The 24,962-nt window shown below is 36.1% G+C and overlaps 1 protein-coding gene across 1 annotated transcript; it reads left to right on the top strand.

The window, feature by feature from the left end:
- Positions 1–12,398: 12,398 nt before the first annotated feature.
- LOC306855556 (uncharacterized protein) lies at positions 12,399–24,388 on the top strand (the record flags this gene model as incomplete). The annotated part of the gene is made up of 10 exons (XM_079394318.1): positions 12,399–12,464; positions 12,522–12,574; positions 12,682–12,797; positions 17,486–17,634; positions 18,812–18,953; positions 20,408–20,443; positions 20,549–20,607; positions 21,040–21,211; positions 21,354–21,446; positions 24,171–24,388. The coding sequence occupies 10 exons, from the start codon at positions 12,399–12,401 to the stop codon at positions 24,386–24,388; spliced, it is 1,104 nt and encodes a 367-aa protein (XP_079250444.1).
- Positions 24,389–24,962: the final 574 nt, after the last annotated feature.

Here is a 24,962-nt window from a genome sequence, read left to right as displayed (position 1 = left end):
GAGACTTGCAGTGTGTAAGTGGCCTAGTGTGATAACTTAACATGCTTGAGCCCAGAATTCCTTTAACTAGCCCATCAACTATGAAGGTTCTCCATAGGTATGACTTTATAAGCATTGCATAAGGAAGGACGAGAAATTTTTGGGACACATACATCATCTGAACAGTAGTTTAAAAATATGAATGGTTGCTCACATACATATGAAATGTGAATATGTGCTTGTTTGTGGGAGGCAGTCCTTAAAGTGTGAGAATAAGAGATTTCAGATCCAGAGACAAGAGCAATCGATGTGTGTGTGTGTGTGTGTGTGTTTGTGTAAGTGTGCAGTGGCTCGTCAGGCTAATCCAGATAAAGCAGTGAAGGATGAGTAAACAGCAGTGGGGGAGGACTGGCACTGTAATTAGCGGGTGGCATATGCCAAAGCTGTCAGAAAGCGTTTTAGCGCGGTGTTAACGTGTGCGTCGCTGCCGTCTGTCCCTGCAGAGGATGAGGACACAGAGACACCACCACACCCAAACCACACACCTACTGACGGCCACAGACATGCTGGATACTATGGTACTAGAACAGAGGACACTGCACTCTATGCTATTCATTACATGCATTTAAAGTGCCAAATCATGTTTTTCTAGTGGTTTTATAAATTGAAATGTCTGTACCTTTGTCCCATTTTCACAGAAATTGATTCAGGTCATGCACCTATTAAGGGAGCAAAAGTGGCAGAAAGAAAAAGAGAGAAAAAAAAATAATTTATCTAACTGTTGTGCTATTAGTAGAAACTGTAATACATGGACTCTTTCCAGATTCCCAGGTTTCTCAGCCACAGAAGTCATCATAGTTGCTTAAACGTCTATAGATGTGAGACAATAATCAAATATATCAAATCTATTTTTTGTTTGTATTTCTATTAGCTCAAATAGCAAAAGAAAAACCTCCACAATATTATTTTCACAACTTAAAAAAAAATAATTTATAAAAAAAGAGATTGATAACGGCAGTCAGAGAACAATGTCAAATTCACACCACAGGCCCTGTTGAAACACCCTCACCGCAAGGTGTTTTAAATGTACACCTTTTTTTTATATATAAAATATAGATATAAATAATTTTTTATAGAAAATATTACAAACTTAGCAGGACAGGTAAATTTTTTTCAGGATTCTTTGATGAATAAAGTTAAAAAGAATAGCATATATTTAATAGAAATGTTTTGCAGCTATGATAGTATGTTATAACTGGCACTTCTGAAAAATTGCTCTTACTGACCCCAAACTTTTAAATGGTAGTGTATAAAACACACTCTCAGTCTCACGGCATGACTTGCACAGTATTGCTAAAGCATTGTCCATTACATGAATAAGAAACAAATGATTATATAATACATAAAACAAGAATAGATCTGTAAAATAATGCATACTTACTTTTTTACATAAGGAAATGCATACTTACTTTTTTTTTCACAAACAATTTTTTTTTTAAATCTCTCTCACTCACACACACACAAATGTAAAATGATAAAGTATACAAATGACTAATAATAATAATAATAATAATAATAATAAAAATATTATTACACAATCTGATTCAAATGTATACACAGAGTTTTCATTTACCATGAAACTTGGCTCAAATAATTTGAGGCAACATGTGATAGACTAATATTTAGGCTAATCAAAGGCTGCTTTTATGGTGTCACAAAAATATATTTATTTTTTCTTCCACTGATATCTGGGACAGATAATTACTCATCTTGTTGCATGCATGTAAACAACAGAAAAGCATACAATAATGGATTTTTAGCATTCAATATGGTTCTATTACGGTTACATATCTGATATCTAAATGCTAATATCCAATTCTCCTTTTAATTTAGGGTTTATCAATATCGTTATGCAGTATAGGGGTTATAGGAGATGTTACGTTAGGCCTGGTTAGAAATGATCACTTGGTGTAAATTCAATGCAGTTCCAAGCAGAACTGAACACTAGTGGCAGTAAAAATATTTAAGTATTGAAACAACATGGCGAAGCACAATAAAAGAAGCAATCTAAAATGACACTGTTTCTTCAGCAAATTAGAATGTCAATCACTGTGATGACAAGATAAGAAATAAATGTGCAACACTGATCAATGCGAATTTGCGATTTACACCAATCAGACAAGGAAGAACCACTAAAGTGTGCTTTAAATCTTGACAAAACCTTAGTGATCAGTGTTCAATAGATCTACTTGATTACACACAGGAAACAATCCAGTCAGAGAGCACAGTGTTGAAGTACGGAAACAATTACAACTTCAGCTCAGCTCAGAAACACTGGAGGACTGTAACAGAGCAACACAGATGAAGATAACAAGCAAACACAACACGGACGTTGTCCTTTTAAGCCAAAAGTCGGTCTTCGGAAATGTATGACAGATTTCCATAACAAATTACCTCCTTTTTTAGCTGTATGTCTTGTGTTTTTTCCTTACCACATTCCACCATTTATACACCAATTTATTTAGTTTGAGTTTCCTGCCATCAGCCTAATTATGGAAAAGGCATTACAACGCGGTAGCTTTCTCACGACATGGATAAACAAAAAATCCGGGCCTGTAAGGGAAAAGGAAGTGCTTTTATTCGCTACAAAAAACACTTCCTCCCCCAAGGCATAAAGAAATGATCTCATAAGCAGCCATTCCAGGCATAGATATATAAATATAATACATATAAATATAAACATTTAGTGAAAAAGAGCACCAAGTACAGCAAGAGAGAAAAATACACACCACCTCCAGTTCAGATAATATGCCACAATGACCCTGATGAGGTGAAAGAGAGGACAGGAGCAAAATAAAAAAGCATTACATTAATCACTATCTTCCTCCCAATAGAACAAACAACATTAATTTACCTGAAAAGAAATTGACACTATGGCTACATTCACACTGGAGGTGAAATCAGATTCAAACGACAAGTTATATGTGGCCAGATCAGCAGTCAATAATAAAAAAATTCTGTTTAGTTCCACTGACAGATTTGTTATTTAATTTTTTTTCTGTATTTGTTAAATGACTCCACAAACAAGTGCGCTTTTTCCTATTTAAACAAGAAGTTGGGAAAAGACAAAGGGCTATTTGTTACAAGTCCCCACCCATACACTTGATTGGCTCATTGACTCTCTCTCCTCTTCACCTGTAGCTGGTGTGTGGTGAGCGCACTGGTGCCGTTGTGCTGTGGATGCTGCACACTGGTGGTGGTTGAGGAGAGACCCCCCCCACATGATTGTAAAGCGCTTTGGGTGTACAGCAATACACAATAAAGCGCTATATAAATGCATCATTCATTCATTCATTCATTCATTCATTGGTGGTTGCTGGAAGGTGAAATTATGGGGCGGGGCATTCTCATTCTAAAAGAGCATCTGATTGGACAATAATCTGCAGTTCAGGATGATTCATCAAAACTTTTGTGGTTTTCTTGCATGACAATTTAAAATTTCTATAGCTACAACAATTGTGCCAAAATTGATATGAACTAAGGGTGTAACGGTAACCATATGTGTGCCGAAACGTTTCAGTACGGATCTTTCGGTTCGGTACGCATGTGTACTGAAAAAATACAGCATTGTTTTAACCACTGCACGAGTGGAACTTCATTGGAAACTTCCAGTATTATATATTGTTACTTTTGGTAAGAAAAATTAAAAACAATAAAAATTCAAACAATAAATGGCGTTTCGAAGCTCTTTAATGTGGCGTGTCAATCGCTGTATAAACGCCTCAGTTCAAGCGGCAGTGCGGAGCACGAGTGAGCACGATCATCCTTTCCTCTTTACTGCTAGTTTTAACAAAATAAACATGAATGAACATCTCATGCCTCATGTAATGGCTCAATCTGTTTTTCAACCGCGGAAAGACGTCAAAGCAAAATGTCACGTATCATTTCATTTACCTCAGGCAAGTCCTCAGTGTCTACAGCTCGTAAGTTCGCTAGAGAAATGAAGTCAGTGAAGATTATTTTGCAAAATATTAGACTATATACTAATATTTTACTTAACCTGTTAGTGATGTCATAATCATTTAATGTATGTTTAAATCTGTTATGTTAATAAATCTGTTATGAAGCACGTTATGACAGCCACTGTTAAATGAATATATTTCGACAAATAGAAATTTTGTAATTTAGAAGTTAATTTAAAAACTGCATTATGTGCAATTTACACGTTTGCATACATTTTTTAAAGTTGAGTGTTAATTAATATATTTAAAAATAAATAGTAATTAAATAAAAATTTGGGCTCTGTTGTTGATTATAACCTTTTAGTAATGTAAAAGAGCTCCCTATAGTTTAGAGCATATATTGAGGTAGATTAGAAAATAAGAAAATTATAACAATTTATTTAAAGAAAGAGCAATTAGTTCAGTAATTTAGTTTTATCCCCCTGCTGTACCGAAAACATACCGAACCGTGACGTCAAAACTGATGTACGTACTGTCTGTGTACTATTACACCCCTAATATGAACGCATGTAAACGTACTCAAAACTACCTAAACTTGATGCTTGATTTTAACAATAAAATTTACTTGATGTATCATTATATTTTGAGATGATAAACGCTGTTTACCATACTCACCCCCCCCCCCCCACCCCCCCATAAAAATACAATACTGTCCCAGACAACACAGAAGTCATAATGACTTTAGATCTTGAAACCTTTTTTACGTTCACATTTCATACACGTTCAACAAGAGCTGCTGGTGAACATATGCATGTTTATGACTTCAGTGTTTATTTCTTATCTCCCACTCTCTCAGAGCAAACAGAGTCTGAACAAATGGCAACAACACAACTGGACGATTTACAGATGGACATTTTGATGAACTTTACATGGAGATTACCCATAAGATCTTATGTTGTTTTTGTTAGTTGACTTTTTCTTTATCGTCAGACTAATTAAGATTTAGTGAGGTGCAGTGGAAATTAATAATCTAGAACAAGCCAGTAAAAACCCTTTCTGTGTTTTCGAGACAGTCAGCAGCACCGGTCCTTTGAAGTGCCTCTTTTTTTAACACACGGTTTTAACAAGACTCAGTAGGAAATTGTTCAGAGTTGAACTTTTTTCCTTTTTCTTTGAAGTAAGGTAGAAGTGAGCTCTGTCTGGCTGGCTGTAGAGGGGCTTCTGGGTAGAGGAGGATGTGTGCCACTGTTTACACTTCCTGAATACTCACTCGCAAACAAAAGCAACAATAATGACCAAAACAATCACAAACCGTCACCATGGAGAGAAGAATAGAAGACTAAACGACCCCAGTGCCACAGTGCACGTCACCGCGGAATGTGGAAAGAATGCATCAATGTAACGCGACTCATCGAGCTTTTAAGTGAATGAGTTAATAGTATTACCTAAAAATAAAAAAAGCAATCTCTCGCACACTATGAAGAAAGTTAAGGAAGGAATGTGACAGCAACAAATGAGAGCAGACGTTAATTTTGCTCCCAAACCCTTTAACATCAGCAAAGGTCTTTCATTAATAATGGGGCAGCACTGGAGCTTTGGGGGCACATGCACATGCACCAGCGACGCATTAGACCACGGCTCAGCGCCCTGCTCCTTTGTCATTGCCACTAATTATCCAGCAAGCCTGTGTGCCGTCTGCGCAACCTTTACGTTCAGAAGCACTCATTTATAGTGATACACAGCCACTGTGATGATGTTACAGAGATTAAGAGTCACACAATAAATTCTCATGATAAAACGCATAAAAACTGTTTATGTATGCAAACTGATTTTGCATTTGGGGTCACCATCTAGGAGGTTTGCAAAAAAAAAAAAAAAAAGAACAAACATTTAAAATGCCATCAGAAATGAAATGGAAAAATAAAATCTTAATCTTATGATTAAACATATAATCACTTTGTGCTCATGCAGATAACACAGGTTTGTCTGTGACAAATACCCAAATGTCAGATTTTAAAAAGGAAAAGGCTATGGAAACTTTTCCATTTCAAAAATATTAATACTGAAACCGAATGACGTTTGTTTCTGTTAAGAGTTCTCACATGCAGGTTTCCCCTGAGGCAACCAGAATACCATGATAAACTACTTTGAGAGCGTTTCCTGCATTATTCACTATAACACTGCTAGTGATTCTAGAGAACAAAACTGAGCACGATCAGTGTAGTCTGATTCCCAAATGAATCACACTTTTGAGTCAGTTCTTTTTAATGGATCAACACTCTTAAAAATAAAGGTTCTTCACAGTGATGCCACAGAAGGACCATTTATGGTTCCACAAAGAACCAGTCAGTAAAATGTTCTTTAAAGAACCATCTACCTTTAATAATCTGAAGAACCTTTTTCGCCACAAAGAACCTTTTGTGAAACAGAAAGGCTCTTCAGATGCTAAAGGTTCTTTATGGAACCATTTAGACAAAAAGGTTATTCTATGGCATCGTGAGTTAAAAATAGTACTTTATGGTGGTCAGTCTCAGTGGTCTAATGTCAAAATGATCAGGATGGCCAATCAAATTAAGTAAGGTGAACGCTACTGTTCATAGAAGCCAGAACGCATCAGTTTAATAGTTAAAGAGTGCGAGGTAAGATGCCAGTAAATACACATTTAATATTTGACAGCCGTTTCACCATAATTATGTTAAACTAAACTAAAATTCTTATATTTGTATCAACTCTCTTCAAATTTGTGCATTTTAGACTGAAAATATCATGCACAATATTTGTCGTTTAATAAATGTAATTTGTAATCTCTGCATATTAAGTTTACCGCATACAATTATGAGTGAATATAGGTTTATTTTGCATAAATATGCATATTTCTATGCAAATATTGTTCAAATGTATCACTTTACAATAAACACTAGTTATTTTACAACTTTTTTTCTTTATTACTTTACATCCTTCAAAAATGAAAAGTAAATTTACAAATACAAATGTGTCACAAAACTAAATTCATTATTGAAATTCTCTTATTTGGCACACTGACATTTGTTTTTCCTAATACCTACTTCTTTAAAAGTACAAAAACAATCCATAATTGAACCTTTGCAAACCATAAGAGTTAAATTCTTTAAGATTCCCGTCCCTAAATATGAGTCAATACTATGATCTGAAAATGGTGCATGCAGTAATAGCCTACGACACAAACTACAGCACAGAACTTTTTTTACAGCCCATATACATACCCGGCACCTTATGAAATATTAATCTCTGGCTCTTCCACATAAAGAGTTTTATATCTGCTTGTTTATTTTTCCATTCACTTTCTCCTTTCACTCTCAAAATCATTTGTAATACCCACAGTCTCTCTACTTCAGTCCATTACAGTAAATTGGTGAACCTGGCAATCGTAAAGGCGAAAGTGGCCATGAGATCTGTTAAAAAATTCACCAGCCAGCACGACAAAAGTGTCCGTTCAGCAAAGAGTTGGGGACAGGATAAAAGCTGTATAAACGCGTGTCAGAGCAGCACTCACAGGAGGGGCCGACTAAATCCAAACGCCAATGATGAATTTGCTTTAAATAACTTATTTTCACAGTGACAGAAAAGAAATGGCAAAGTGACCTGTATCCATAAATGGAGAAAAACGTAATGGATAAAGTGAATACAAGTGAGAGAAAGAGAGTGTGCTGCAAATAACTGACAACTGTTAACATTTTAAATCATATTTGACTTATTCTTCTCTCCTATATACTGTAAAATTCATATCATACACACACACACAATATATATACACAATATATATATTTATTAGATTTTTTACATAATGTGTGTGTACTGTGTATATTTATTATTATGTATAAATAAAGACACACATATACAGCGTATATTTTGAAAATATTTACATGTATATATTTATATTCATATAAATAATATTATATATAAATATAATTAATATATAAAGGTAACATTTTTCTTATATATATATATACATGCATGTGTGTGTGTGTGTGTATTTATACATAAATATACACAGTACACACACATTATGTAAAAAAAAAACTTATTTTGGATGCGATTAATCGTTTGACAGCACTCAAATAATATATATACATACATACATACTGTATATATACACACACACCCATACATAAACACATTATATTATATTATAGATGATAAATATAATTAAATTGTACATTATTTACAGCTACTTTTGTATTTGCTAGGCCATAACTGTTAATAATATTTTGTATTTCAATTGAAGAATTTAAAAAAGGAAAACATACTCATAAACGTCAAAACAGCCCTTAAAACCTGTTTGGGGGGCAAATATCGCCCCTTTAAAAAAAATAAAAATAAAATTCTAACACGGTACGTGTCCCACAATTACAACAGTACAAATACAAATAAGCTAAAAAAAGTATTCTTTTATATATTTTAAATGCATTTTTTTCATGTGGGACACCTGGAGACATTGCATAGGATACACATATTTCCACAGATTATTCCATCTTCCTCTTATGCAAGACCACAGCGACGTCAGGGAAGAAACGGACTGTTTGACCGATGGGTACGTACAGTGATTCTGAGAGCTTTCATTTGGCCCCCACTGTCCATCGTCTGGTTCAGGAGCTTTTTTTCTTCTCCTCCGCGTTCATTTGGTGCGGCTCCAGCAAACGCCGAGGTGTTTCGATATCACAGGCATAAGGCAGATTTGGAGCGTGTAAGCACAATGTGCTGCGAATCAAATTACGCTGGTGCTGTGCTACACGTTCTGTGGTCAGATTAGCATGGTGTTTGCAGAAGCCAGTGGATGTCACAAAAGCTGTCTGTTATTGCAGTGAAAGCAAATCAGCAAAGTGTCATTAAAAGCAATCCCATGAGTACCTAATGGGGGGAAAGATACATCCGTAGTTTCTGGAGCACAAATGCAATTTAACAGCATGTCAAGGTGACCAAGCATGCACCCGGTAGGGATTTTATTGCAGTATTAGAGTGTTGTAAGTGAGGCAACTCGGATAAAGAGGAACACTAAACAAAGATGGGCGGCAATGTCAAGCGCTCAATGGTGCCGTGGGGAAACTAGCTTAACTGCTTTTCAGAAATTTGCATGTTTTACTAAATACCCATTGATAAATGTTTAAAACTCCCTTAGAGAAAATGTGCAATGTTTCACAGAACAAATAACACAAGAATAGCTCACCACCAGGGGTTTAAAACCATAAAACTAGTAAAAGCAAACATGCTTATAATGGAGGAAGGCTGTAATGTCTGTGGCCTAATTTTGATCACATTGCAATCCACTGCTTCTGAAATCAATGAAAGTGAAAGTTCATCTGCACTTATTGTGCATATATGATCATTTGAAGATTTGGGGGATGCTCAATGGCGTATAAGAGTGTCTACATGTTGGTTTTCTTATGGTTTGGAAAAACTTTTATGCCATTTCCAAGAAAATTCCAATTTAATGATTTGAAATTTCATAATATCATGCAGTGCAACCAAGTAAAAGTTAATAAATTACTTATACTTTGTATACATCTGCGTGTGCACATTTCTAGTTATACTTTTTAAAATAAATTCTATTTATGAATTAATAATTCATGAAATATAAAATTTTTAGATAGTCATACCACATGACATTTTACAACCTTGGTTAACCTTGCCTTGTCATCAAAGGTTAAATTCAGTTGTTTTTTTTAATGACAACGTAAAATGTATGAAACGATGACTATTTTTTTGATCACATTATTATTTGTTATTGAAGAATCCTTACTGATCAGCAGCCACTATTCTGAATAAATTTATATGGTGGTTACAGGCCATATGCATTTATTTGATGTCAAAGCTTAAAACATTGCAGTGATACTGAAAATGGCGTTGTACGCTGATCACTTGAAGAATCATCTTACCTTTCATGGTCCATCACATCCTCTTCAGCATCTCCGCTGGAGAGCGCAGGACGGGCTAACACGATCTCATCATCAGAGAGCAGCTCACAACCTGCCAATAAAGACAAGATGACATGAAAAAGTGGAAAGGAGATGCACTTTGTAATGGACAACATCGAGATATGAAAGACTACGTGTGAGCCAAGCGTTCTTCCCTGGATCAATTTACATATTTTTACAGTGGCTTTAAAAAAAACTTGAATACTTTATTCAAATAAAGGGGAGCTTTTAATGTCCACCTCTGACAAACGGCATTCAATAAAAGGAGCATACGCCCGTGTGGGGCGAGATGGGCTGCTGCCAAATATTTTTTTAAATGGCTTGTGCCGGAGCAATCTGAAGATTAAAAACATCTCTTGAATTACAATGACACATCACAAAATAAAATTAATGCAGTATTTTCATTATAAGGATTGAGTTCCGGAGTGTTTGACCATCCATTAGTTGAAGGGGGAAGGGACAACACCAGATACTACAATGATTCTGGTGTCAAAGGCCTTTTAGGCAAATATGCAGCATCTCACTCCATGTCCTTAGCGAAAGGAGAGCATCCAGAGCACTACCAGAAAAACAATCAATTATACTGCTAAAGAACATTATCATTCATTCGTATTAATGTCAAAAGAATAATAATTTTACAGTACACTGAAAAAAACAAAAAAACTAAATTGGTGTAGAAACAATTTCCACTGAGAAACTGCTAGTAAACATTACACTTATGAAGAAAAGCAAGCAACACATTGAATTAAATGTGAAATTGTACAAAAACTGAAATAGCATTTTCTTGTAAAACATACTCCAAAAAACTTGAAAACATATTTTTAACAATGTCTGTCACCAGACTGGGGAGTCTAGGTCTAGTTGTCCACTAATTGATCATTTGCATCATTAATAAATGGCAAGAAATGAATTGAATATGATTTAAAATATATATATATATATATATATATATATATATTTTTTTTTTTTTTTTTTTTTTTGTTTTATACAGACACTTTATATTTTTATCCTATAGGTCATGTGGCGTCTTCATACAATCCCTACTAAATGTCTGTCAAACATTTTAGTGTTGCCTATGAGCACTTTAATAATGATTAATGTTAGTTTGGGTTTATCTAATTGAAAACCATTTAAAAGAGGAAAGCCATTTAACCTGTACTATATTCAGAACACAAATTCTAAAGAGTGTGAGTTTTTAAGGGTGAAAATAATTGATTATTTTATACATTGCTTTGCAGCCATTCAAGTACTGAGACTGCAGGACAATGCAGTAGAGTATCCACAAATATAGTAACTAAATCAAGTGATTTTTGACAAATATTTAAACGAATCATCCTGCCTTTTTTTTTTTTTTTAATCACTTATAAAGGTATAAAGGTATTATAATACAGATAGATGCGACGCTACAGAAGTAACATTAACAAAAACACATATGCACTGATAGCAATTTTTAACGGGACTGAGATCTCGTCTCTCATCGCGAGCTTTGGCGCCACCGTGTGGATACTCGGTAGACTTTAAATAAAGTCAACATGCAGTCAAAGTGGAATTAAAAAGTGCATTTACGTTTGAAATTCAATGCATTATTTTGTTGGTACCGATATCTGTGTAGGGACAATTATTTTTTCAGGTCAACTTTTATTTCAAACAAGAGAAAGTTAAAATATATATTGACAATATATGTAATCTCAACTTCACCAGAATCGTTGAAACTAATTGGTTAAATCAGTTAATGTTATTGTGTTGTCTTGTGCTTCATAATACATATAGATAGTTAAAGTTTTTGACAAATTTTAAACAGCATAAGATATAAATAACAAACCAAAATAATGTTAACTACAATTATTAAAGATTAAGCAAATACAGTTTTGCAATGTGTGAGAGCCTGTTTAATTATAATGTCAAACAAAGAGAACATTTAACAACTTATTTTTACTCCAAATTCACTTAATATCATCAGTCGAGTGTTTGAAATAACTTCCTTTTGTGATATAGCATGGTTTCATATCAGAGAAAGAGGCTGAAATCATACTATTTATAGTATTACAGTGATGGAGTCAATTAACATTGCAATAATCAATATACTTTCTTATAAAACTATCCGAGATGGCTTGAAGAACACATATGAATGATTGTCACAATCTATGTTTATTGTATTGATGTTTCATCAGGTAAAACTTCTATCAACATTTTACTCCGCTACAGCAAAAACTGGATGCCTTTGTCCATAAAAGGATTTCCTGGAACATCATAAGTTCTATTATTTCTGTGAAGCGACCAGTATAAACGACACAGACATGGCAATGCATGACGCGTGTTCTCAGTAATTTTCACAACACCCCATGTTGGGTAAAACAACAACAACAACACTTATCAGTAAACATCCATATCCAATACATTTTTTCTCCAGTGTAGAGAAGTGTACAGCACTTGTTTTGTTTCTATCAGTGGATGCATAAGAGTTCCTGACAAAAATTAAGGAATTACTTTTTTGTTCCAGAGAAGAATGGTCGTGTCGAGTGGTCCCAGCCGCTTGGAAGACAAAACCAAAGATGGAGCTGAGGACCAGAAGGTGACTAAACAATAATTTAAGAGATTAAGATGTTAAACTTTCATTAGTATTTGACAGTATCTCTCTGCTCCAGGCCACAGAAAGGTCAAGAAGACTGGCTCTGCTGTAAGGTACTGAAGGCCTTAGAACCAGAGCTGTACCGCAAGTTGTCTCCTCCTTTACTTTCTCACATGCAGACATCCCTGAGAATATTTAAACATCCTCTTTGATGTTTTAGACACCTGGTTCCCTTGACCAATCTGAAGCCAGTGAATCCTGTGCCAGCCTGGAACATCACACCAAGCAGAAAAGGAAATTCCTACAACCATCCAGAGCAGGACCCTGGAGAAATAGGTTTGCCTCTTCAACTTCATTTGTATTGGGATGTACAGCCTTTATTTTTCTTTAATTTAGCGGGTGATTATTTGTTTTGTGTAATTGTGTTTGTACTGTATATAAAACCGCTGAACTTTTAAAATGCTAAAACATTAAGTTGAATATGCATGTAGTGTTGGTTGTTTATCTTAAAATGAACTGCATAATTATGCTTGAAATAATGCTTACATTTTTTACAATATTTCAGAAAATGGTCAAATATTAGCCTGCCATATACTTTGTACGTCTATAATCTGATCAGCTACTACATTAAAACCACTGACAGTTGGAGTGAATAATATTTGATTATATCATTAGTGGCACCTGTCAAGGGGTGGGATATATTAGGCAGGAAGTGACCAGTTAGCTCTTGAATTGCATGTGTTGGAAGCAGAAAAAATGGCGTGAAAAATGGCAGAAAAAGTGGAAAGATCTGAGTGACTTTGACAAGGGCCAAATAGTGATGGCTAGACTGGGTCAGAGCATCTCCAAAATGGCAAGTCTTGTGAGGTTTTCCCAATATGAAGTGGTTAGTACCTACTGAAAATGATGCAAGGAAGGATAAGCCAGCATCAGGGTCATGAGCGCCCAAGGCTCATACAGTGGGGAAAAAAAATATTTTATCCCCTGCTGATTTTGTGCGTTTGCCCACTGACAAAGAAATGATCAGTCTTCCATCGCCACACAGCTTGGTGAGAAGGTGACAACAGTTGGTGTGATTATTCGCAAATGGAAGGAACACTAAATAACTGTCAATCTCCCTCGGACTGGGGCTCCATGCTAGATTTCACCTCGTGGAGTTTTCATGATCATGAGAACAGTGAGGAATCAGCCCAGAACTACACGGGAGGATCTTGTCAATGATCTCAAGGCAGCTGGGACCATAGTCACCAAGAAAACAATTGGTAACACTACGCCGTGAAGGACTGAAATCCTGCAGCGCCCGCAAGGTCCCCCTTCTCAAGAAAGCACATGTACAGGCCTGTCTGAAGTTTGCCAATGATGCAGAGGAGAACTGGGTGAAACTGTTGTGGTCAGATGAGACCAAAATCCAGCTCTTTGGCATCAGCTCAACTCGCCGTGTTTGGAGGAGGAGGAATGCTGCCTATGACCCCAAGAACCTCATCCCCACTGTCAAACATTGAAAATGGGTCATGGATGTGTATTCCAGCATGACAATGACCCAAAACACATGGCCAAGGCAACAAAGGAGTGGCTCAAGAAGAAGCACATTAAGGTTCTGCAGGGGTTTAGCCAGTCCCCAAACCTTAATCCCATAGAAAATCTGTGGAGGGAGCTGAAGGTTCGAGTTGCCAAACGTCAGCCTTGAAACCTTTAATGACTTGGAGAGGATCTGCAAAGAGGAGTGGGACAAAATCCCTGAGATGTATGCAAACCTGGTGGACAACTACAAGAAACATCTGACCTCTGTGATTTGCCAACAAGGGTTTTGCTACCAAGTACTAAATCATGTTTTGTGAAGGGGTCAAAAACTTATTTAACTCATTAAAATGCAAATCAAATTATAGCTTTTTTGGAATGCGTTTTTCTGTATTTTTTTGTTATTGTCTCTCCCTGTTCAAATAAACCTACCATTAAAAGTATAGACTGATTGTTTCTTTGTCAGTCGGCAAACGTTCAAAATCAGTAGGGGATTAAATATTTTTTTCCCCCACTGTAGATGCACATGGGGAGTGAAAGCTTGTCTGGATGGTGTGATCACACCGAGGAGATACTGTAGCTCAAATTGCTGAAAACGTATTGCCAGCCATGATAGAAAGGAGTCATAGCACACAGTGCATGGCAGTTGGGGTTGTATAGCTGCTGACCGATTGGAGTGCCCATGATGACTTCTGTCCACCACCGAAAGTGCCTACAATGAACACATGAGCATCAGAACTGGACCATAGAGCAATGGAGGAAGGTTTCCTGGTCTGATGAATCATGCTTTTAGATCAGATGGATAGCTGGGTGTGTATATCTTGCATTATGGAAAGAAGGTAGGCTGGTGGAGGTAGTGCCACGCTCTGGAAAATGTTCTCCTGGGAAACCTTACTTTGGGTTACTTTGACATGTACCACTCACCTACCTGAAGATTGTTGCAGACCATGGCAATGGTGTTTCCTAGTAGCAATGGGCTCTTTCAGCAGGATGATGCATCTTGCCACACTGCAAAACTTGTTCAGGAGCAGTGTTGGGGGTAACTCATTACAAATAATGCAAGGTATGTAATCAGATTACTTTTTTAAAAAGTAACTAGTAAAATAACATTACTTTTGAATTTAGAAGGAAATATCTGAGGTACTTTTTCAAATAAGTAATGCTAGTTACTTTGTTTCCCATGCATTTACTGACAGCTGTCCTTTCCTCATGTTGAGAGAAATCGTGAGAAAGTGCAGAGCGTTGTGTGCGCTGAGTGAACATGTTACTGTATTTCTAGTCTAAATATGAACATTATTTACTCATCTCGCTGCACAAAAACAGATTCAGTATTCCTCAAAATGAATAATTCAAGCGCAAACTCAGAATAGTATACAAACCTGCAATAAATAAATGTTAAATAAGACAAATATAATTTATGTATTTAATCGCATTTTATTAAGCAATGTCTTTGCAACTGACATTCGATGATCCAATTCAACCGTATTGAGCAAAAATGATACATTTGTGTTTCATTTTTGTTATTGCTGAATAGTGTCGAACTTTCTTCTTCTGCGATTTGTTTGAGCTGTGCCCTCTACTGTACAGACGTGAATTTACATTTCCTTCAGACTGAGGCGTAGTCATTTCACTTTTGTTGTGAAAAGGGCTTTTACATTTGTAAAATAACTTTTTTTTATATTAAAAAGAAACAAGCAAGCCCTTTCCAGATTAAAAAAAAAGTAACTCAAAAGTAACGTAACGCATTACTTTCCATAATAAGTAACGTAATTAGTTACTTTTTAGGGAGTAACGCAATATTGTAATGCTCTACTTTTAAAAGTAACTTTCCCGAACACTGTTCAGGAGTGGTTTGAGGAACATGGAAAAAGAGTTCAATGTGTTGTCTTGGCCTCCAAATTTCCCCAGGGGCCTCATGTATAAACATCGCACATGCCCAAAATGGGCATAAAAATGTGCGTACGCTATTTTCCACGCACGTATTTGGATTTATAAAATATAAACTTGGCGTAAATATGTGTGCACCGTACAGATGCTCTTGACTGTGCGTACGCACTCTTTTTTCCTGGAGTGAAAAAAGTAATGAAGTAAACAAGGATTTTAAACTATTTTCATTTTGATATACACATTTACATTAAATATTCCCCTCTCATTAATGGAGGAGGAACACAGGAGTTAAAACAAAATGATATGAAAGACATATTTGTAGTGGATGCGCTTGATCACTTTTCCTGTGGCATGCTTTGTTTTAATGACAGCGAGTGCTATAATAATTAATTTATACTAAACTGCAGATCTCATGATTTGTTTTGTTTTTTTGTTTTTTTCAAGAACAATTATCAGTGATGCGCACTTACTTAGATACTGGTGGACACTGCTGAATTCGGTGGTCGAACGGCCCATTTTCCAATTTGAATAGGTCCAATGATGATAACTTACTGTACAACAGCAGCTGCATGGAGGTGTTGATGGCATGTCAAAGCATATTCACAACATTATGAAAAATACCACTGTATTTGAAGGATACAGCTTGAAAAAAAACAGTAAGATTTGCATGTTTCCTTTTTAAAATACTTTGTCAGTGATGCGCCAAATCAGACAATTGTATTTACAATGCAATAAATATAGGATTATATGTTTCCACTAAAAATAGCTAAAAGATGCTCACCTTTTCAGAAAAACTGCATACATTTGAATTGAATTGTTTAAAACAATTGAAATACTATTTGGCCAGTGGAAAAGAATGAGGTCAACTATATCTAAAATAGGCTATTTATCTGAGAACAAATTTTTATGGATATTTTGAGATTTATTCTAAAACATACTGGATGATTTTGGCAATAAAGATTAATGTGGCACAAATGGCATTTAGTCCGTATCTCCTATTTCCTTAATGTCTTGTACCTTTGACGGTGTTAAACATGGTGTCACATGGATGAGAATATGCATGGAAATGATATGCAGAAGAGGTTATGCATCATAAAACGAGGCGTTGTAAGCTCCATGTATGGTTATTTCGGGGAGGAGACGGGGTGGAGATGCACGTACGTACAATCTTTCCCTTGACTGGGTTTTATAAAGGGATTTTTGCACAGGTTCTGGCGTTTTATAAATCTGAAAACTTTTGTGTGTACGCAAAATGTAGCTTTTGTGCGTATGTACACTTAGGATGAAATCTACGGAGAGTTTTATACACGAGGCCCCAGATCTTAATTCCTGGGCCAACAAAGCTGGTCCATGGAGGCCCGCCTCAAAACTTGCATGACTTAAAGGATCTGCTATAAATGTTTTGGTGCTAGATACCACATATGTTCAGAGGTCTTGTAGAGTAAATGCATTGACTGTTTAGCAGCATAAGGGGGACAGACAGAATATTAGGCAGGTGGTTTTAATGTTGTTGCTGATCAGTGTGTAGCTGTTACTGGTAGATACCAAAGTTATCAGCAGCACACATAAACAGATCAGATTGCATATTTCTCGGGTCATGAAAGTTTTCCTCTTTAAAGACCCAGAGCTGCGCGGACGGCGACGGTACTTGAAGAAACCTCGTGGTAAGGAGATGTTGATGGCAGTGTCTTTCAGTCGTCCTCAACCTGGCTTACCTCCCCGTCTGCAGCCTGGGCCAGGAAACATTCATCCTGTCCGTTCTCCAGGGGTACACGGTCCCGCTCTACCTCCTGCAGGTCTGGCCTATGAACACTACCAACCCCACCATCTACCTAGACCACCACGTGGCTACGCCCCACCCAGGTTAGACACAAAATTCTTCACAGATGCTTATTCATTGTTCTATCTTCTGAACATATGTCCTGTCCTTACTCATTGGATCAGTTTTTGTTGACTTTTGGTCAGAAGTTCGACCAGATTCCTGAACAGGCACCATCTTATTGGACCAGACCTAGCCTATTATCTGAGTTTTGATAAATACTCATATAGGTCTCGGTAAGAAAACATTTACTTTAAAACATTTACTTATCATAAATGGATAATGCTAGAAATGACACCAACTATAACGAACCTATGGTGGATACAGTCTTTTTAATATAATGTTTTAATTTTGTAGCTGTGTAATTTTTTTTTTTTTTACTTTAGAAAAATGGGTTGTGAAAATGAGGAATTATGACTTGGACTTCTTGTACAAGTGCACTTTTTCTTGTTTACACATTTCCTGTTGAAACAAGTATTTGGAAAAAATGTTTTAAAGTCATTACCCTTTTGTTTACCTTCCATTTGAAAGCTTGTTGCACAGAAAATGGCAATGAAGAGATTATTTCCATTTTTTTTTTCCTTTTTTTTTTTTTTTTAATCAATTGATTTCTGGAAAAAAGCAAAGAAATGTGAATGCTATATGAATGAATGCTTTCAAAGACTGTCCGTGTACTTAGGCTGCCCAGTAAGAATAGTTTTTTACAATACTAATTTCTCACTAAAAAAAATGTTTGAAGGTTGGGCAAAACCAGTGGTGTAGTGGTGCCTGGAGAAGTGGGTATACTCTTAATTTATGCCCCCAATTTTATTTATTTATTTTTAAGCGGCCCGGCAAAGGATGAACTACCTGTGTCATAAGCAGTGATATGCAAAATAGTCTTGCATATTTAGTTCACTCCAAAATGGGCCAGTAATATTTGCACACTCACTTAACTAATACCATTATGTTTGTTAAAAGCACAAACTGCTGTTATGTCATGCTGCTTGAAATGTTCAAGCTCTTGTCAGGTGGATTCCCTATTCACACAAAATTAGAACCATCATTAAAACTTTAGCGTTTTTGTCCTTGGTGTGAACAGGCCTTTTAGGCTTTGACGAGATCACTGTACTGTGTGTATCTGAAGGGTCAAGCAGTCTCCAACCCCATGGTTCCTGGGGCAACTGCTTACTGGGTGCCAAGAGTTCCCAGTCCAATTCCTCCCTCAGGCAAACAGCCCATTACATCATCAGAGGACCCTGATGAGAGGAGTAATGCTGGCGACCAAGGTACAGCCAAAATGTTGTGTCTAAACCAAATGAGCTGACAGCTACCCACATGATCAGTTATCTATATCAGGAGTTCTCAAAGTGGGGTCCATGGACACCTGCGGGGGTCTGTGACCCATAGCCAGGGGGTCCGTAAAATAATTTGAGTGCCCTATGATTTAGTAAACGGACAGAATCCAGTCAAAAAAAATTATAAATAAAAGTAATTTGCTCAATAGCATGTAATTTCATGCAAATCTGAGATGAATTAATCCAAATTATGGCTGTACATTTGTTCAGATTGCAATATGGACTACAATATGGTCTGTGAATGTTAAACCGCTAAAAGACTGCTATGTAAATATAAAGTCTTCATGTGAATAAATGCCACAGTTTTTACTACTATACAAACTCAAGCACAGTTTGGTTTTCACAAGAATGGTTTTCATTTGATTTACATTTTAGATCTTTATTTTTTCAAGTTTATGATTTATGCTTTCATTTGATTACCACCGGTTTTGGTAATAAATTTGTACATAAATCCAGAAAAATTAAAAGACAAACACAGATTTCAAAATAAATAAATAAAATGGAAAACACTGGATTTGGGAACAACAAAACAGAATTTGAGGAAAAAATAAAACTGATTTCATTGGGCCCTAAAACTTTAATTCTTGTTAAACCTTTTAAAGAAATTGTTAAATTGTATAATTAGACATGCTTTTTTATCACTACAGTTTAATTTAACCATTTTAAAAAAACTTTACAGAAATATTAAAATGGAAGTTCCAGTGGCATCTAAGAGTACAAATTGTAGTGAGCTTCTGCTTAATCACTGTTATAATTATAATTATAATGTGGTCTTTGGGAAATTGTCTCCCCTCATCTACGTAAACAGCATTGATGCATTGTTAGTACTCCACATCATTAATACTGCTATATTTTGACACCTGTAGTCATCAATATTTGTGGTATAATATATTTTGAATTGGATGGAATTATGAATCATGGACTCTTTCAGTGCCCTTCGCTCAGGTATCGCTTTTTTGCTTATCTATGTAGTCAAATCTGACTCTGATAATTGTAAACAAATTTCCTCCTCTATTCTTATTAATAGACCTGGCACAGGGTCATCTTCCATTTTAGTATTCAACAAGGTCTGACATCCAGTTCTTTATTCACCACTTCAGACAAAGGCCACGAAGACAAAGAATTAGACACTGTTCAGGTCTCCCAAGTTGAAACGCATGCTTGCAATTGATCTTATCATATACATTTGGTAAATACTGATGGTAATGATTTGCACATTAAAACCAACAATAATTCAATGCAGCAGAATTTTTTTCTTACGCTAAAGCTGAAAAGTGGAAGTGCGCAATTTTTTTTAAAAGTGCTGTCTTGGTAGGCAGCTCACCAGGCTTTCCCATATGTGTTATAATGGATGGTGGTTAATTTGAACTGTTTGTCCTGACTAGGTGAATACTCTGAGGAGTACATCTACTCTGCCGCAGGTTAGTTCATTAACAGCTACATTATGTTAATGAAATTTCAGCTTTATACTCTTGTCATGATATCCTGTGTGCACTGATATTAAAAACCATATTTCTGTAATGCAGAGGCAGGATATCAGAGTCCATCGGTGTATGCTGCAGCAGCAGAGTCTACCACCAATCTGGTACTGTCTTCCAAACTTCTTCATTTGTCAAAAATGTCCACCAAAATGCTAATACTGTAGCTGACAAGAGTTCCAGTGGGAGAAAGTAGAGTAGATGTGCTGGACAGCGCTGCACAAGCTCTACTAAATAAACTTAATTTTCCCTTTATCTGAGAATACGGAAAATGTGACTACACTCATTAGATGAGTGATTGTGGAAATGTTTAAAAGTACTTTTATAAGAAATAGAGATTGCTAGTCAGATTGAGTTTTGACATGTTTTGCAGAGCATTTAGGAAGGAGGTTCTCGTGCCGGGTCACCACAAGAGGGTGTCGCTAGCTACAGTTACTCACAACAGGCATGCGTTGTTCACAGTATTCATAAATGTGTTACATAGTTTTGCCCTGCCTTGGAGGGGATGTGTAACTCAATCTTTTCAAGTGGTTGTGAAGTCGTCTGTCCTCTCCTCTTCTCAATCCATCAACTCTGCCCCGGCTGCAATCTTCACATCAAACTCTTCCTCTTCATGCACTGGGAGCTCCCAGACCCCACCAAACCCACTGCAGCCCAACAACATCTTAACACCTGGACAGCTACCACCCCAGAATGTTTTGGGCAGGCCTGGTATACCGTTATGGCTTTTTAAATTAATGTAGTGATTGTCATATACAGTCATCAAATACTAATGTCAGCGAAGGAGATGTCTCTAGACACTGTTTCTCATTAGTCGTTGTGTAGTTTCACCCATGCTGTTTTTCCTGAGCAGTTCCATGCTTTGTCAATGAGCTGGGAGAACCTGTCGCCATGGCGCCGCCTCCACCCTACTCTTATGACCCCAATGGCAGTGACCTTCCAAGAGGCCAGAGGGAACTACCTCATTGTCTAATATTTGTGCATAATATTTTCTGCATATTTGTGTTTGTAATTTTTTTACTATTATACTATAAATTGGGGGCTCAAGTAAGTGGATGTTTTGCTTTTGATCTCCACATTGAGATTTACCTCTAGAGACTTACAGCTTATATAATGCCCTAGACTTACATTTAATCATAACTCACACAAACTTTGCCTCATAAGTAATATGTTAATAACGCGTTAACTCACACACCTCTCTCTCTCTCTCTCTCTCTCTGTGCATCTGCTCTGTTCAGCGAGCGACGGAGAGGAGCAGCACTTACAGTTAAACACAGATATTATGTTGCTTCTCTAATTTTACTTGCAAGTATAGCCAAAATCACAGCACAGTTATTGTCATTATCTTTTATTTAATCTATTTGATTTCATCAGACAACGGCTCGATTATCAGGATTTTTGTGCATATTAACATCTTGGAAGGGAGCTGGTTATGTGGTCTTAATGGGCTGCATTTCAATCACTATTTCATATTCATTCCGTTGTCTGACAACAGAAACAGTAAAATATATAAATGAAAACAGTTTTATTGAGAATTTAGCTGCATCAAAATACAATATGTAGGCACAGAGAGAGAGGCAAACAAATCTAATAATAAATAATAAATGTACATTTTGCATGTTTTGAAGAAGTGAGCTGCCCTGTCCTGCAAAAATGTAAAAAAGTTAATTGCTCAGTGCAAAGAAAGAGAAGTAATGGGAACTTGGTATTTCTTTTTTAATGTGTCTAATAGACATGAACAAGTTCTTTGAAAAACATCTATGACCTTTGAAACTAGGTCATAGGAGTGACCTTGTTTCAATAATAAACATACATTTGCATAAAGCATCCACATTTGTCCATGCCCATGTTGATTAGAGTATTAAAAACTAATTTAAGGTACATTTAGAACAAACAAAAGTGTTGCGATTGATCACGAGTTAACTCATGACAATCATGTGATTAATCGCGATTAAATATTTTAATCGATTGACAGCCCTAATTAATACTGATATGATAAAAATCATAATGTGCATCTATAACTATTGAATGCAGTGACGTCTTATGAGTGCACAGAAAAGAAAAAAAATTAAATTCTGTATATCAGTATTAATACTGACAAAAGTCATAACGTATGACTTCATGAAATGCATTTTTTATGCATTTTTTATGCACTTACAATCTTAGTATTTTATTTATTTATTTATTTATTTTTTAAATCATAATTTAGATATATTAAATTATGCTGAATTTAGCCTCTATTAAGAAGGGGCCACTAGAAGGGGCATTTCTGCTGAGATTTAAATGTAAACTCCCACTCCTATGATTGGCGAACATCTTTGCATATGAAATGATGAGATGAACTAGTCATGAAAAGTGTTAATCATAGCATTATGTTTAGATAATAATACTGCTACTCCAGCTGCATCAAAGGTCGCAGTGCTGTACTATAGCCAAACAGTCATGTCTGCTGAGCACATGATGCAATGATCGAATACTTTCATCATACTTTCAACGTGGTGAAAATATGATGTAAATAAAAGACTGGTTAAGCAATGTAAACTGTCATTGGCTATATTTACATGGACACCTTTTGTTTCGAATTGAATGAATTCTGATTGAATCTGAATGTACTTTTTACATGTATGCTAAAAGTGTTTAAGTTGATTTGCGCATTTACAGCATATGTCACATTCTTCAATATCGGATTTGATCTTTTGAAATTCACACACTGCGTGAATATACAGAGTTTGCAAATACTGTTCTCCTACCATCGGTTCTTATTTTACAAAGAGCAGACTTGATATTTATCTCTTTCGGGTGCTAATTAGGAGACGAGCACCTAAAGCTTTGTGCTGTCCTGTTTTTATTTATCAAGCAGTAAAATCGCCCATTCCTGTGGCCAAAACAAGCCTTCTGTGGATGAGAGTATGAAGTGAGGATTTATGGGACATTGTTCTGCTCCACTTCACAGACGATGAGTGGTAGGAGAATTTTGGAATAACATGAGTCATTTACAATATGACACTTCATTCTACAAAAACAACAGATCGTCCATGCATCATACATCATTATGCCATTTCTATATCATTGCACATGTGCAGTACTTTCTAGTTTTGGTTTTCAATCCAATTAAAGTTTTTACATGTCCTCCTAATCAGATTAGAAAAGGTCTACACCACCCCTTCCTATCCGATCAATTTTATTCAGATCGAGCTCAACTGGATCGATTTAAGGTGTTTACATGAAGGCTTTTCAATCCGATCGAACTATCAATCTGATTTCTAACGGATTATTTGTTGCATGTAAACGTAGCCACTGATTAGAATGGGAGTTTTGGTGAAAATGCAAAAATCAAATCACTGTTCTTGGATTGATCCAGCGATTATAAATGGAACGATCTTTGATCGCTTTCTGTATACTAAAAAATCATAATATAGAACAGTTTTTCACGTTACCATCAGGAACAGTGTTGTGAAGTTGATTTAGTCACTGGCTTGATTCACCAATGTATAAACAGAATTGAACCACTTTGTGACAGTGTTTGTACATGAGCCCTTACATATTACAGGTCAAATAATACTAAAGTAACAATAACAGTTGTCAGCAGAAACCAAATAATGTGGCTTAATGTACATATACATTTAATTGCTTTCTATGTGACATACTGATGTTTTTGTATTTGTTCCAGTGGTATCAGCAGAGTTACTGGCACTCTATGGTGCACATGCAGCAGGTCGCAGTTTTAGTTCCAGCCGTACCAGAGCACCGTTCCCACTGCTGACCACACGGTCCCCCAGGCCGACCATGATCCTGTTCACATGTGCCCGCATCCTCAAGGAGACGTGGCCAGCAATGGTAAGGCATTACCCCAAACCTCCAAATTTCCAGCTTTCACGTTCATCTTGAGCTTGTCATACAGCTTTTCTTAGTCGGCCAAAATTGTATTAGTCTCCTAGACTGACAGATTAAGAGCTTGTCATTGAAGTAACTATAGTATATTGGGCAGGAAATCTTTAATCAATCTCAAATATGACATCATTTGAAATCGAAACATGCAAGTAGTAGCAACTTTACATAGGGGAAACTTAGAGGGCCAGGCCCTCTAACATTAACTTAGATAAATGTGCACTATTGGGTGTATATCCAAGTAGGGATGCAACGATACCATTTTTTCAGAACTGATCTGGTACCGAAAGAGTATCTGCCGATTCCGATCGCAGCGCAGTTTTATTTTAATTTTTTTTATTTTTATAAATCAATGTAGAATTTCTATACTTCTGTGTATTGACCTGATCATCACTCTTTTGTGTGTTAAACACATCCTACTAAATATAAACAACTTCATTTTAATTAAAAATAACAAATGAAAAAAATATATATTCCTAATCTATGACAAAAATACTACTATAAACTAGGTTAATGGACAATTCAGTAGCAAAAGATACAATCATGGGTGCACAAAGTTATAAAATCTAAACAT

Source organism: Barbus barbus (genome assembly GCF_936440315.1).
Source record: "Barbus barbus genome assembly, chromosome: 36".
NCBI lineage: Eukaryota > Metazoa > Chordata > Actinopteri > Cypriniformes > Cyprinidae > Barbus > Barbus barbus.
This window is presented reverse-complemented; position numbering and strand designations above follow the sequence as displayed.